The sequence below is a fragment of the Heteronotia binoei genome, chromosome 14 (assembly GCF_032191835.1).
Source record: "Heteronotia binoei isolate CCM8104 ecotype False Entrance Well chromosome 14, APGP_CSIRO_Hbin_v1, whole genome shotgun sequence".
In the NCBI taxonomy this organism is placed as follows: domain Eukaryota; kingdom Metazoa; phylum Chordata; class Lepidosauria; order Squamata; family Gekkonidae; genus Heteronotia; species Heteronotia binoei.
In genome coordinates this window covers 70,878,029-70,891,686 of record NC_083236.1, presented here as the reverse complement: position 1 = coordinate 70,891,686, position 13,658 = coordinate 70,878,029, and the positions used below count along the sequence as shown (strand labels likewise).

The 13,658-nt window shown below is 53.6% G+C and overlaps 1 protein-coding gene across 1 annotated transcript in view; it reads right to left on the bottom strand.

The window, feature by feature from the left end:
• Positions 1-3,626: 3,626 nt before the first annotated feature.
• The window catches only part of SPIRE2 (spire type actin nucleation factor 2), a 37,714-nt gene continuing 27,682 nt past the window's right edge, over positions 3,627-13,658 (bottom strand). The window contains exons 8-15 of the mRNA XM_060254261.1: positions 12,720-12,889; positions 10,885-11,065; positions 9,354-9,490; positions 6,726-6,863; positions 6,556-6,623; positions 6,167-6,194; positions 4,636-4,751; positions 3,627-4,527 (exon numbers count right to left, since the gene is read on the bottom strand). Of these exons, the coding sequence (XP_060110244.1) occupies positions 4,323-4,527; positions 4,636-4,751; positions 6,167-6,194; positions 6,556-6,623; positions 6,726-6,863; positions 9,354-9,490; positions 10,885-11,065; positions 12,720-12,889 (1,043 nt within the window). The 3' untranslated portion in view covers positions 3,627-4,322. The remainder of the gene's footprint in view (positions 4,528-4,635; positions 4,752-6,166; positions 6,195-6,555; positions 6,624-6,725; positions 6,864-9,353; positions 9,491-10,884; positions 11,066-12,719; positions 12,890-13,658) is intronic.

The following is a 13,658-nucleotide window of genomic DNA, read 5'->3' as shown; positions in this document are numbered from 1 at the left end:
AGAGAACCACTCCCAGCCTCAAAAGTTATAAAGTATTTATTAAAAAGAAAATGTTTACAAGTATACTTTTAGCACAGCACCTGATTTAGCAAAGGATACAAAAGAAATTAGTTTAAAAAAATGCAAATCCTCTGACCCTTGCTGTATACATGCCCTATCAGATGTTAAAATAGGACATTTTCCCCTGCCAATCCAGTCCTGGAGGTTGGCAAAGTATATTTTCCCCTGTCAATCCAGTCCTGGAGGATGGCAGACGATTGTCCATGGGAAACAATAGCAGAGCCTGGATGGTCCATAGGATATAATGGTAGAGAAGATGATCCATTCCAGGTTTTTGTTGCAGCCGTTTCTGTGCTTAAGTAAAGATGTTACAGATCCCTAGAGAGCTTTTATGGCCTTGAAACTTCCTCCAGCTTTTGAGGCAAACACATGGCCCATGGGTGCCCTCCCTCCCTCCCTCTGGAAAGGTCTGTGTACCCTTCTGGAAGCAGTACCCAAGGTAAAGAGAACTTCTTCCTCATCTCTGTTTCTCCACCCACGGACCTGTTAAGGCTTGATCAAGGAAGTGTTTCCTGTAGCTTCTTCTTGGAGATTAGTCCTGAAGCCTTGCTAGGCTAAAGTCCTCCAAACCTCTGTTCCCTGCTAGGAGGAAATAAGGGAAGCTTGGGCATCCCATTGGCTCGCCAGGCCTATCAGGATGTCAGAGGCAGCCATTGACAGACTTTCCCCTTCTCTGCCTGTTCTCTGCCCAGAGGAGAAAGCAGTAAGAAGCGCCTTAAAGGCTAACAACATTTGTGGCAGGGATGAGCTGTGAGCCAGAGCTCACTCCCTCAGAGACCCTCTTTTCTACTGCTCCGTCCAGACTATCCATCTTGATCTTTTTCCAGAGGAGAAAAAAAAACGTACAATGCAAAGTGGAGGCTTCGTTAATCTCAAACCTTTCCTGGAGAAAAACTGAATTCCTTTACATGCTGTGTTGGGTGTTAAGTAGGCCATCACCCAGTTAATACATTAATGTGCCTAAAAATAAAATGAGGGGAAAAGACACCCCCCCCTCTTTGGAGGTACCTGTGGCAACCACTTAAGGAAGTGTAGCTTTGGGGGGAGAAGGGTGGGGGGAGATGCACTGGATTGCTCTCACCCAGTTCAGAGGGCCAGCCATTGTGTTAAATTGCTGCAGCTGGAGTTCGAAGGAAGTCTTGTGGCATTATAAATACAATGAGTGGAAGAGCACCTCATTTCGTTGCTCTCATTTTCTTGAGAACAATGACAATAAATCTATCTATCTATCTATCTATCTATGGCAGAATTTTCTGGTGCCATTCAACTTGGCCAGGTGTAGGAAGTGTGATCTTCAGTGGTCAGGGTAATTTGCACTTGGAGCCATAGACATAGAAAGCTCAGTCCCCGTCCCCATCCCACCCCCCAAAAAGAGGCTCAGCTATGCAGCTCCACAGCCAGACAAATTCAAGATCTAGTCGTAGATCCAGACACCGTGCGCGCACACACAGCAGGGAGGACAGACAGTTACTTTTTGTAATGCCCGGCTCTGTACTGAGTCCAGGTCTGAGAGTGTCAAACCTGCTTCTGAATTTCACCTCAGTGGCTTCTTATTCACAGCCTACTTTAAACTTTTGTCCTTAAATGATGCAATGAGCATCCAGTGAAGGTAGAGTCCTTTCCCAAATGGCTTTGAATGTTTCCTTCAAGCCACTTCTGCTCCCAACACCAGATTCTCAAACGTGTGTTTGGCTGGGCAGGGGCACCCTGAAAATCTCACAACTTGGGGAGGCAGCTGGAGCAGAGGAAGGGGGTAGAACAAAGTAGGCAACAAGTTTCACCTTTAAGAACAACAAAGTTTGATTCAGAATGTAAGCTTTTGTGCGTGCATGCACACTTCTTCAGATGAAAGCTTATACTCTGAGTAAAACTTTGTTGGTCTTAAAGGTGAGACTTGACTCCTGCTTTGTTCTACTGCTTCAGACCGACATGACTGCCCACTACAGAGAAAAGGGGGGTGCATGTCCAGTGCCCTCCCAGGGTGGCCCTGAGTGATCCGTTCCCCTCCCCACCCCAAGGAAACCCACATCTCTGGGTTGTCAGCATCCCCTCTCTGCCTTCCCCAGTTCTAAGGCAACAGATTCAGGGCTCAAAGGACTTTCCCCTCACAAGCCCCAGGGGAAAGGGAACCTGCAGCAGTCCCCCCCCCCTGCCCCCATCTCCTGAGTGTCAGGGCAGGACACAGACTTGCCTGCACAGCTGTAAATATGAAACCTCACTTCTCAGGAATGCCCCCCCCCACAAGCTGCTCACTCCCCAGTGAGGGCAAGTCTAGACTAAAATGGGAATTTCCACCAGTCCCCTTTCCCACTCCAGATTGCCCCCCCATGTGCTTCCTCAGGAGCAGCATTTTGTAGAGATCAGTGTGGGCCAGGGGGGGGGGGGAGTTTCATTCCACTGGTGCCAGCAGAGTCTACTCCAGAGATATATCAAATGAAACATGCATTCTGTGTAGGATGTTTATCCCTTTCACTTCCATTGTAATAATTGTTGCCAGCTTTGGGTTGGGAAAATCCTGGAGACTTTGGGGGTGGGTCTGGGAGAGAGTGGGGTTTGGGGAGGGGCTTCACACTTGGCTTTTTGCATGTGGCACATCTTCTCCCTGTGTTCTGATGGACATGTCTAGAAAGGGCCACCCTGGGGATGTTTCCCTGGAGACCCCTCCCCACCTGCCCTGCCCCTCCCGAGGCCATTAAGTGGAGCACAACACAGAGACCGGCACGGGAGAAGCACAGAACAGCATGATGCAAACGACAAACCAAGGCAAGCTGCACAAACCGGTCGGCTTCAGATTTTATTTACAGTTCTTTACAGTTTAGGCTGCTTAGAAAACATTGGCCAGAGCTGCGTGTTCAGGCAGGAGCGGGTGAGTCGGGGAGGGGGGGAGAGAGCCCATCTCTCTCTCTGATGTGGAGTGCAGCAAACAATTGCCAAGACGGAGGTGGGTAGTGAAGGCAATTCAGGGTCCAGAGACAGAAGCACAAGGCAGCCCAGCTGAGGCACGCAAGCAGGTTGGCACACGAAGCAAGACAAGCACCAGACACAGCGACAAGAGAGAGGCTCACTCGCCTGCAGCAGTTTCTTCCCCTCGGCCTGAGCACGCGTGAGCCAGGAGCAGCTCCTGTGGGCAGTGGGGGCTGGGGGAAGAAAGCCCCTCCTCCCAGGCAGGCCCATAGCTGAATCTGCACCAGCAGCTGGCTGGGCCTCTGACATCACACAAGCCTCAAGCATCCCGCCTGCCATCTTCTGCCCCTTCAGCTATCCTGGATGGGGAGGCAGCCGAGGAGCCAAGACAGGCTGGACCACAGAAGGAGCCTCTGCCGTTTCCAAGCCATCACCCGCCACACACACACCCCGGCTCCCTGCAGGCTGGGGCAAGTGCCGCCCCTCCTTGCCTCTTCTCCCAAAACTGTGAAGGAGGGAGGGGGAGCCAAGCACCAGGGACCCAGCCCCCCGCAGAGCACCAGTCCTGGCAGCCAAACAAGCTGCCCCCAGCCGTCGGCCCATCCTCCCTGGGCAGCCTGCTGCCCTGCCCTCCCTGGGCCAGAAATGGACACTACACGCTGTAGCAAAACAATCAGGTATTTTATTATTTGCTGCCTAAGGAAAACACAGTGGGGGGCAGGGAAGACAGCCCGCCGGCCCCCACTTGGCCACCTTCAATAAAAACAGGGTGAGGAGGGCAGAGGTGGGGTGGCCTGAAGACAGTGGTTCAAAAACTTCTCCTTCTCCCTGACATGGGGCTCAAGAAAGACGGAGGGGTCAAGACACTGCAGGAGGAGAGCGGAAGGGAGACAGGCAGGTAGGGGGAGGGGCCGCAGCTCTCTGAAGCTCAGGAGGTGCCCAGCTGGGGGCAGACCACCCCTCCCCTCAAGAGAGCCCCGCCAGACAAACCAGTGATGTGGATCAGGGTGGCTGGAAGTGGGGGCCCAGCAATGGTGCCCCCCGCCAGCCCCGCTTGCAGGCTCTCCGAGGTCTGTTCAGTCAAGCCTTCCCTCTCAGGCAGGCCAGCCCCAAACCAAACACAGCCCGTGGAGGCCCCCACACCCAGGCAGGAGTTGCTCACGACAGGGAACAGCAGTCAGCTGAGGAGACATGCAGCAGCAAGGCAGGAAGTGAGTCCCCCAAGGCCCCGAGGACAGGGACTCAGGCAGAGAGATGGCGTCCTCCTCACTGGTGCAAACGCCAAAGGAGAGTCCAACCCAGAAGGGGGTGAAGTCGGGGGCACAGCAGTGGAGCGCGTGTCCCGGGAGCTGAGCCGTCTAGCTAGATGGGATGTAGAGGGATTGAGTCTTGCGGCTCCGGCTGGGCGTTTTGTTCAGGATGTCCATGCTCTTGCGGCTGGAACTGACCACGTCGGTGACAAAGCCAGAGCAGTCACTGCAGACGTCTTTCAACACAGAGCCATGCGCGTAGATGATGGGGAACTCCTCCTCCACGCTGCGCCAGTGTGTGCCCTGCAGGGAGCTGGAAGGGACCGCCAGGCAGGGCTGGTCAGAAATGCCCCCTGTCCCACCAGAGCAGTGCCCTGCCGAGGCATCGTCTCTTCCCTGGGCAGCAGTGCCACTGACTTACCGGAATGCCTCCCTCCTCCGGTACGGGGGTCCCTTGGTGCCCAAGGAGCCTGGCAAGGTCTCAAAGCCCAAGGCAAAGACGGGGATGTGGGCTAGCTTCTTTGATGGCATCTTAATCTAGAAAGAGAAGGAACGGCCTCATCCGTCGTCACGAGCAGGAAACCTGCTAACGGGGAGGCGACCCCTCTCCCACCATCCCACAGCACGGACCCCTGAACCATCCCAGGACAATCCCATCTTACGATATCATGACATGTGGTGCTCAATGAGAATTAAAACCCACCATCTGGATCCTGGTGAGTGAACCTGGAACCGGACTACAGATTTTAAGCTGTATGAACTCTTGAAATCAAAGATTTCAGGTTTTCACGGCTGGTAACATCATTAGGGTTTGTAGAATCTTTTGGGATCAAGTGCCGTGTTCTACTGGAGAAAGTTTTCCTTCCAGACGTTTCGTTCTCAGCTGCGGAGAACATCCTCAGTGGCGTTGCAGCCGGAGCAGGCGCTCAGACCTTCTTGGCTGCTGGAGAGCTGCTATTTCTAGGCTGGAGGGGGTGTGATGAAAGGGCAATTAGTTTGTGGATGTGCCCATTGTTTGGTGGGGCTTCCTGGAAGGGTAGTGATAAGGAAACTGGCTGTTGAATGTGACCATTGTTCCGTGTTAATTGCTGGGAGGGTTGGAAGGGGTTTGAAGATAAGGAAGATGGTTGTTGACTGTGCTGATTGTTCTGTGGAATTTGCTGGTTGTTCTGAGACTTTCTGCAATTCATAGTCTGTAGGGCGTTTTGCAGAGCTGGGTACCAAGATTGGTGGATGAAAATGCCTTCTTCCTTTCTGTTAAAATTGTGCTGGTGTTTGTAAATCTCAATAGCTTCTCTGTTCAGGCGGGTATGATAATGTGAGACCGTAGAAAGGACTTCAGTTCTTTCAAAGTGGATGACGTGGTCTCCTTCTTGAAGTGCATGTTCAGCTACAGCTGATTTTTCTGGCTGAAACAAGCGACAGTGTCTCTTGTGTTCGGTGAGACGGGTGTTGATACTGCGTTGGGTAGTGCCAACGCAGACTGCAACGCCACTGAGGATGTTCTCCGCAGCTGAGAACGAAACGTCTGGAAGGAAAACTTTCTCCAGTAGAACACGGCACTTGAGCCTGAAAGATTCTACAAAACCCTAACTCTTGAAATGTTTTAATGATTTTATTGTACTATGATTTTAACACGCTGTTATTTTAACTGGTGTTAGCTGCCCTGAGCCCACTAGGGGAGGCAGGATATAAATGCAATGCAATAAAATAAATAGCAGTCCAAGAACTAAAGGCCCATGATGCCCCAGTGCCACTCCATGCCCAGTTCCTCATTACACGGCATGGAAACATTCTCTGCAGATCTTCAGAGGGGGTATGCGCCAATCCCCCCCCCTCAGTGCAGTGTCTATGGAGCCACCAGCTGGTGGAGGCCATTTCCTGTAGCGTTTTTAGGCTGCTGTGCCCAACTGGGAGAGCACGGAACACTTTTCCCTGGGAGGGAATCTTACCTTCAGGCTGCAGGAGCTGCAGACAGACCTAGAAGCAGAGAGAAAGAAGATATCGGAAGATATTAGATTTATATCCTGCCCTATACTCTGAATCTCAGAGTCTCAGAGTGGCCTACAATCTCCTTTCCCTTCCTCCCCCACAACAGGCACCCTGTGAGGTAGGTGGGGCTGAGAGAGCTCTTACAGCAGCTGCCCCTTCAAGGACAACTCCTATGAGAGAGTTATTCCAGCAGCAGCAAGTGGAGGAGTGGGGAATCAAACCCACTTCTCCCAAATAAGAGTCTGCACACTTCACCACGACACCAAACTGGCACTTGGGTCAACAAGCAGATTCCTCCCCCCCCACAGCTGATCTCCAGCACCGCCACCCCTGCCCCAGCCTCACCCACCTTTTGCAGAAGAGGCAGGCAGGAGGCCAGGAGAAAAGAGCAAACTTGGTCCGGCAGCAGCAACAGATCTGAAGGGGGGGAGGAGAGAGACAAAAAATCACCCCCGGGCCTTCAGCAGGGCTCCTGGGAGGGCCACAGAAGCAGCTCATGCCCCCGCCCCCCCCGCTCACCTTCCCTTTCTTCAGGCTGTTGTAGAGCTCCTTGTTGTGAAGGAACTTCTCCATCTCAGCCTTCACCAGCACCCGCCGCACGTTGATCATCTCGTCCACCGTGAGCGCCAGGCTCTCCACCGGGTGGCTGAACTCCTGCTGCAGAGCACAGAGACACAGGGCGTCATGGGGGGTGCAGGGCCCTGGGCTCTTCCAGTTCCAGCTAAGGAAAGGGCCCCCGCCCCAGCCTACAGGGGTCTCTGCCTCCGACTGCTTTCCTCCCGGCCACGGACTGCCTGCCTGGTGACACGCAGCAGAATAACCAAATAGTACAATAAGAAATAGAGCCCCATGGTGCAGAGTGGTAAAGCTGCAGTACTGCAGTCGGAGCCCTCTGCTCACGACCTGAGTTCGATCCTGGCAGAAGCTGGTTCAGGTAGCTGGCTCCAGGTTGACTCAGCCTTCCATCCTTCCAAGGTCGGTCAAATGAGTCCCCAGCTTGCAGGGGGAAAGTGTAGCGGACTGGGGAAGGCAATGGCAAACCAGCCTGTAAAAAGTCTGCCGTGAAAACGTTGTGAAAGCAACGTCACCCCAGAGTCAGAAACGACTGGTGCTTGCACAGGGGACTACCTTTACCTTTACCATAAGAAATAAACTGTGTTCTGGGATGCTATAAAAATCTGAAAATTATATTCATAACATGAACTCACAAGTAGATATCAGAATAACAAATAATACAATGTTTACTGACGTGGTGAGTGTGTGTGTGTGTTTTTCTTATTGCTTGCTTGTTTCGGTATGAGTGGGCTAGGGTTGTGGTTCAACTCCTTTTTTGACTTAACAGAATTTATTTCCTGAAGGTCTCAGTCCTGAAATATTGGATTTTATCTGAAAATCACATTGCCTTCATTTGGATCTGCATTCCTTTGTCTCCGCTCTACAAGTTTCTCACACAGCCTTGCTGGGAGTTTCGTTTTCAGACTGTATTTACTCAGTAGGTGTCCTTGTTTTCTATCACGTCGATTTGCTACCAGTATGGAGTTTAGAATGTGAACACTGTATTATTTGATATTCTGATATATGTTTGTTATTCTAATACCTATTTGTGAGTTCATGTTATGAATATAATTCTGAGATTTCTATAGCATCCCAGAACACAGCTTTTTCTTATTGTAATATCTGATGACAGACAGAAGCAGCTGCCAAGGCGGGAGCGTGTCACGGGGACTGTGGCCAGAAGCCTGGCTTGAAGAACTGAGGGCAGCCTGTGAACCATTTACCTTCAAAGGGTCTCTCTTTGATTTGAAGGCATTTGATCCTTTTAGACCAGAGGTGTCAAACATTTGGCCTGGGGGCTGAATCAGGCCCCCGAGCAACTGGCTGTCATCTGCTTCCTTCTCCCCCTCTCTTGCTTCCTTCTGCATCTCAGCTTGCTTTGCAAGGCTTGCTCAATCACACAGGAGCTACAGAGAAAAATCTTTTCTCCATTAGTTGAGGCTCCTCCCCCTCCTGGTCCCCAGGGGAAAGAAGGAAAGAGCCAGAGTTTCCTTTGCCCAGTTCCCTGGATCCCATGGGAGAGATGCAAAGAAAGCACCTTTAAGACCAACAAGTGCTAATGTTTTAAGTTTTTTTTAAAAAATCTTTAGTCGTGTTTGTCTGTGTCCTTTAAAAAGTTTATATCTCTGCTAAAAAAAAAAAAGGTAAAGGTAGTCCCCTGTGCAAGCACCAGTTGTTTTCGACTCTGGGGTGACGTTGCTTTCACAACGTCTTCACGGCAGACTTTTCACAGGGTGGTTTGCCATTGCCTTCCTCAGTCATCTACACTTCCCCCCCCAGCATGCTGGGTACTCATTTGAACCACCTTGGAAGGATGGAAGGCTGAGTCAACCTGAGCCGGCTACCTGAACCAGCTTCTGCTACCTAATCTTAAATAGGTACACACATGGCCCGGCCTAACACAGCCCGGCCCGGCCCGACAAGGTCTCATTTATGTCAGATCTGGCCCTCATAACGAATGAGTTTGACACCTTTGCTTTAGACAATCAATTTGACGGTTTTGGGGGGGGGGAGCTGCAGCATGTAAATGCTTATTTGAGCCCTTTTGTCCCCTTAAAGAAGCCCTAGATGAGGGGGATAGTCGGAAGACCCACCCCACAAAGTACGCAGGCAGTTGCCTGATACCAAATCCAGCTGCTGCTGCAGCTCTCCAGGCAGAAGTCTTTCACATATGACTTGATCCTCTTTTCTGGCCATGCCAAGAACTGAACCCGGAACCTTCTGCTTGCCAAGCAGAGGCTCTAACGCTAAGCCACCGCCTCTCCCCAGGATGAAGATGCCTTCTACGGAACCAGAGGGGCAGGGCTTAAACTGGCAGTGGCTCTCCAGGCAGAAAAAGGTCCTTCACACCACCTCCTGCCTGGTCCTTTTCAACCGCAGATGCCAGCAACAGAACCTGGAACCTTCTGTATGCCAACCACCAACTCTCACACTCCCCAATTACCCCCCCCCCCAAGCTGTCCCCTCCTCACTGCTTTCTCATGAGTTGCAGGCGGGCTGCTAGTTTTTGCACACTCCAAGGCTAGAAGCCGCTCCCAGCCCCGCCCATCCATGTGTGAGAATTCCACCCTCTGGCCTGCATCAGACACTCACCAGCCACAAATGCTTCACGTTGACCTCTGGGGTGGGGCCAGAGCCGGCTTCCGACTTCTCATCCACAGCGCTGAGGCCCGAGGGAAAGGCACTGGTGCCACTGTAGGGGCCCTGGTGGTAACTGGCTGGGACGGACCCTGGAGAGGAGCAGAAGGCAGGCTGGCAGGCGGGGTCAGGAGGACCTCCCAGGGAAAGCAGCAAGAACCGGGAGGGGGCCTCAGCCTGCACGCATGGGAGAAGGGCCTACCAGGAAGCTGGAGGCTGCCCATTCACCACCATCCAGCTGCTGTTCCAGGACCAGAGCAAGGTCGCCCTGGAGATGCCAGCTGGGCATTCAAGGACATCAGAAAAGCCCCTTCCTGAACCAGCCCCTAGTCCAGCCTCCTGTCTCACACAGGGGCCAGCCAGTTCCTCTGGAAGGACAACAACAGGGCAGAGAGGCTGAGGCCTTTCCCTGAGCAGAACATCAGAACAGCCCTACTGGGTCAGACCAGGGAGGGTCCATCTAGTCCAGCCTCCTGTCTCACACAGGGGCCAGCCAGTTCCTCTGGAGGGCCAACAACAGGGCAGAGAGGCCGAGGCCTTCCCCCGAGAAGAACATCAGAACAGCCCTGCTGGGTCAGACCAGTGAGGGTCCATCTAGTCCAGCCTCCTGTCTCACACAGGGGCCAGCCAGTTCCTCTGGAGGGCCAACAACAGGGCAGAGAGGCCGAGGCCTTCCCCTGGGAAGAACCTCAGAAGAGCCCTGCTGGATCAGACCAGTGAGGGTCCATCTAGTCCAGCCTCCTGTCTCACACAGGGGCCAGCCAGTTCCTCTGGAGGGCCAACAACAGGGCAGAGAGGCCAAGGCCTTCCCCTGAGGAGAACCTCAGAACAGCCCTGCTGGGTCAGACCAGTGAGGGTCCATCTAGTCCAGCCTCCTGTCTCACACAGGGGCCAACCAGTTACTTTGGCGGTCTAGCAACAGGGCAGAGAGGCCAAGGCCTTTACGAACATCAGAAGAGCCTGGATGCAAGCTGGTCTGGCCCTGGGAGCTGCATGCATTTGGGGGTGGGGGGAATAGGATATGCTAACCCACAGGCAGGGGGTCCAGGAGACCAGCCAGCAAAAGCAACAGGATGGCGCTACCCCCCCCCCCCAAAGGACTTTCCTTTAGGTGGTGAAGCAAGCGGTGCTGCCCTCTGGTTTGCCTGCCTGCCAAGGAGAAGGCTGCATCCCCCAAGACTCCTAGCAGGGAGGAGTGGAGGCTCCTGTTCTACAAAAAGGCCAGCCCACCCAGAAGTTCCCACACCTCCCCCTCCGTCTCTTGCAAGCAGCCCACGTGCCGTGCCCAGGTGTTCCTTCCACAATCTGGCACCAAGCAAGTCTCAGACTAGGGTTGCCAAGTCCAGTCCTAGAAATCTGTGGGGACTTTGGGGGTGGTGCCAGGAGACCTTGTGGGTGGAGCCAGGAGCAAGGGTGTGACAAGCATCATTGAACTCCAAACACTTGCCCTGCTTTTCCATGCCGGTCCATGCAGGGCTGGAGGTACCTGAGCGAGGCCTGGGCTCAGACCCGCTGTCTCCCAGGTTCTCCAGGCCCGGCTGGGTGCTGCCGCTGCTGCTGCCGCTCTGAAACTGAGCTAAGTCCTGCTCTGAGAAGGAGCGGTCCCGCTTCAGCGGCATCAAGGAGCCCGGCTCCTCCATCGCTTCTGTGCTGGGAGAATCTTCCTCCTGCAAAAGACGGAGGGAGAGGAAAGCCCTCCGCTGAAGGCACATCTGCTGGGCACAGTGCAACAACCCCCTCTCCCTCCCAAGCCAGCGGGATGTGCTGCGAAGGAAGGGGAGCCACTGCTGCCCTTAATGCACACAAGGCAACATGGGGGTGGGCAGGGGGCGTTTTGGAGAAAAATACGTGGTGGAGCTCATTAGCATATGCTGCCCCCCCACCAGCCAAAAGCAACCCGATGCAAGAATCATAGAATCACAGAATCATAGAGTTGGAAGGGACCTCCAGGGTCCAGCCCCTGCACAATGCAGGAAACTCACAAACACCTCCCCCTAAATTCACAGGATCCTCATTGCTGTCAGATGGCCATCTAGCCTCTGTTCAAAAACCTCCAAGGAAGGAGAGCCCACCACCTCCCGAGGAGGAAGCCTGTTCCACTGAGGAATCGCTCTAAACTCACAAACACCTCCCCCTTAATTCACAGGATCCTCATTGCTGTCAGATGGCCATCTAGCCTCTGTTTAAAAACCTCCAAGGAAGGAGAGCCCACCACCTCCCGAGGAGGAAGCCTGTTCCACTGAGGAATCGCTCTAAACTCACAAACACCTCCCCCTTAATTCACAGGATCCTCATTGTTGTCAGGTGGCCATCTAGCCTCTGTTTAAAAACCTCCAAGGAAGGAGAGCTCCCCACCTCCCGAGGAATCATAGAGTTGGAAGGAACCTCCAGGGTCATCTAGCCCAACCCCCTGCACAATGCAGGAAACTCACAAACACCTCCCCCTTCACAGGATTCACAGGATCTTCATTGCTGTCAGGTGGCCATCTAGCCTCTGTTTAAAAACCTCCACGGAAGGAGAGCTCCCCACCTCCCAAGGAATCATAGAGTTGGAAGTGACCTCCAGGGTCATCTAGCCCAACCCCCTGCATAATGCAGGGAACTCACAAACACCCCCCCTCCTAAATTCACAGGATCTTCATTGCTGTCAGATGGCCATCTAGCCTCTGTTGAAAAACCTCTAAGGAAGGAGAGCCCCCCACCTCCCGAGGAATCATAGAGTTGGAAGGGACCTCCAGGGTTATCTAGTCCAACCCCATGCACAATGCAGGGAACTCACAAATGCCTCCCCCTAAATTCACAGGATCTGCATCACTGTCAGATGGCCATCTAGCCTCTGCTTAAAAACCTCCAAGGAAGGAGAGCCCCCCACCACCCAAGGAGGAAGCCTGTTCCACTGAGGAACCATTCTAATGGTCAGGAAGTTCTTCCTAATGTTAGAGATCCAGCCAGCCCAAGCAGGCCTCACTCACCTGGGGCTCTCCTTGGCCTCCTGCCACAGTCAAAAGGCCAGCAAGCCACCCACAGCCCAAAATCACATAAGAAGTGGAGAAAGGGTGGTGTGGGCTTCTCCAGGGGTTAATGAGGGCTGCCGGGGGTGTGGCAAAGCCCCTGGTGGCTGGTTGGCTGCCTGCTCTCCTAATCCAGGGATTGTTATGCAGCTGCACCTACTATTCAAAGTAGGTGGGGGGGGAGGGGGGGCATCAGAAAGGCTCAAGAGCTGTGCTCCTGTGAGCTCCTGCTGAATCTGAGGCCTGGTTCTAGGGCCAGATCCAGCTGGTCTTGTAGGTTCCCTTCCCTAGAGAAAGTGAAGGCTCTTACTTCTGAAATGTTCATCTCCTCCATCTCGGCCAGCGTGGGGGCCTTCAGCAAGACCCTCGGCCTCTGGCATGGAGGGGGCGCGCTGGAGTCGGAGACAGAGAGGTTGATGCAGGAGGGGGACTTGGGGTGGCTGGAGCAGGCGTTCAGGAGGCAGGGCAGAGAGCCAAAGCCTGCAAGTGGGGAAGGAAGGAAGAGAAGAGTCGCGCAGAGCTGGGGTGGAGGCAGAGGAAAGGCACCCACCCCTGCCTTCCCTCCACACAGAGACGGGGAGACCAGGGAGTCATCCTGCAGGGCACAAGATAGTTGCACTGTCCTGGCACACAAATATTGCTGCCATTTTCTCTTCCAGCAGCCTCAATAGTAGCTGTTTCAGTGAAGGAGAGCCAGTTTGGTGTGGTGGTTAAGTGAGTGGACTCTTGTCTGGGAGATCCGGGTTTGATTCCCCACTCCTCCACTTGCAGCTGCTGCACTGGCCTTGGGTTAGCCATAGCTCTCGCAGAGTTGTCCTTGAAAGAGCAGCTTCTGTCAGAGCTCTCTCAGCCACACCCATCTCACAGGGTGTCTGTCTCCTGAGAGCCAGTTTGGTGTAGTGGTGAAGTGCGTGGACTCTTATCTGGGAGAACCGGGTTTGATTCCCCCCTCCTCCACTTGCAGCTGCTGCACTGGCCTTGGGTTAGCCATAGCTCTCGCAGAGTTGTCTTTGAAAGGGCAGCATCTGGGAGAGCTCTCTCAGCCCTACCCAGCTCACAGGGTGTCAGTTGTGTGGGAAAAAGATATAGGAGATTGTGAGCCGCTCTGAGACTGGTTCCAGAGAGAAGGACGGGGTAAAAAACCTGCAGTCGTCGTCTTCTTCTTCTCACTCTCTCTCCCGCTCTCAAGGGCTGATGTAGAATTGCAGCTCAAGCCTCCCCCCGGCTTCATCTTCCCCCCCAGTGGCCC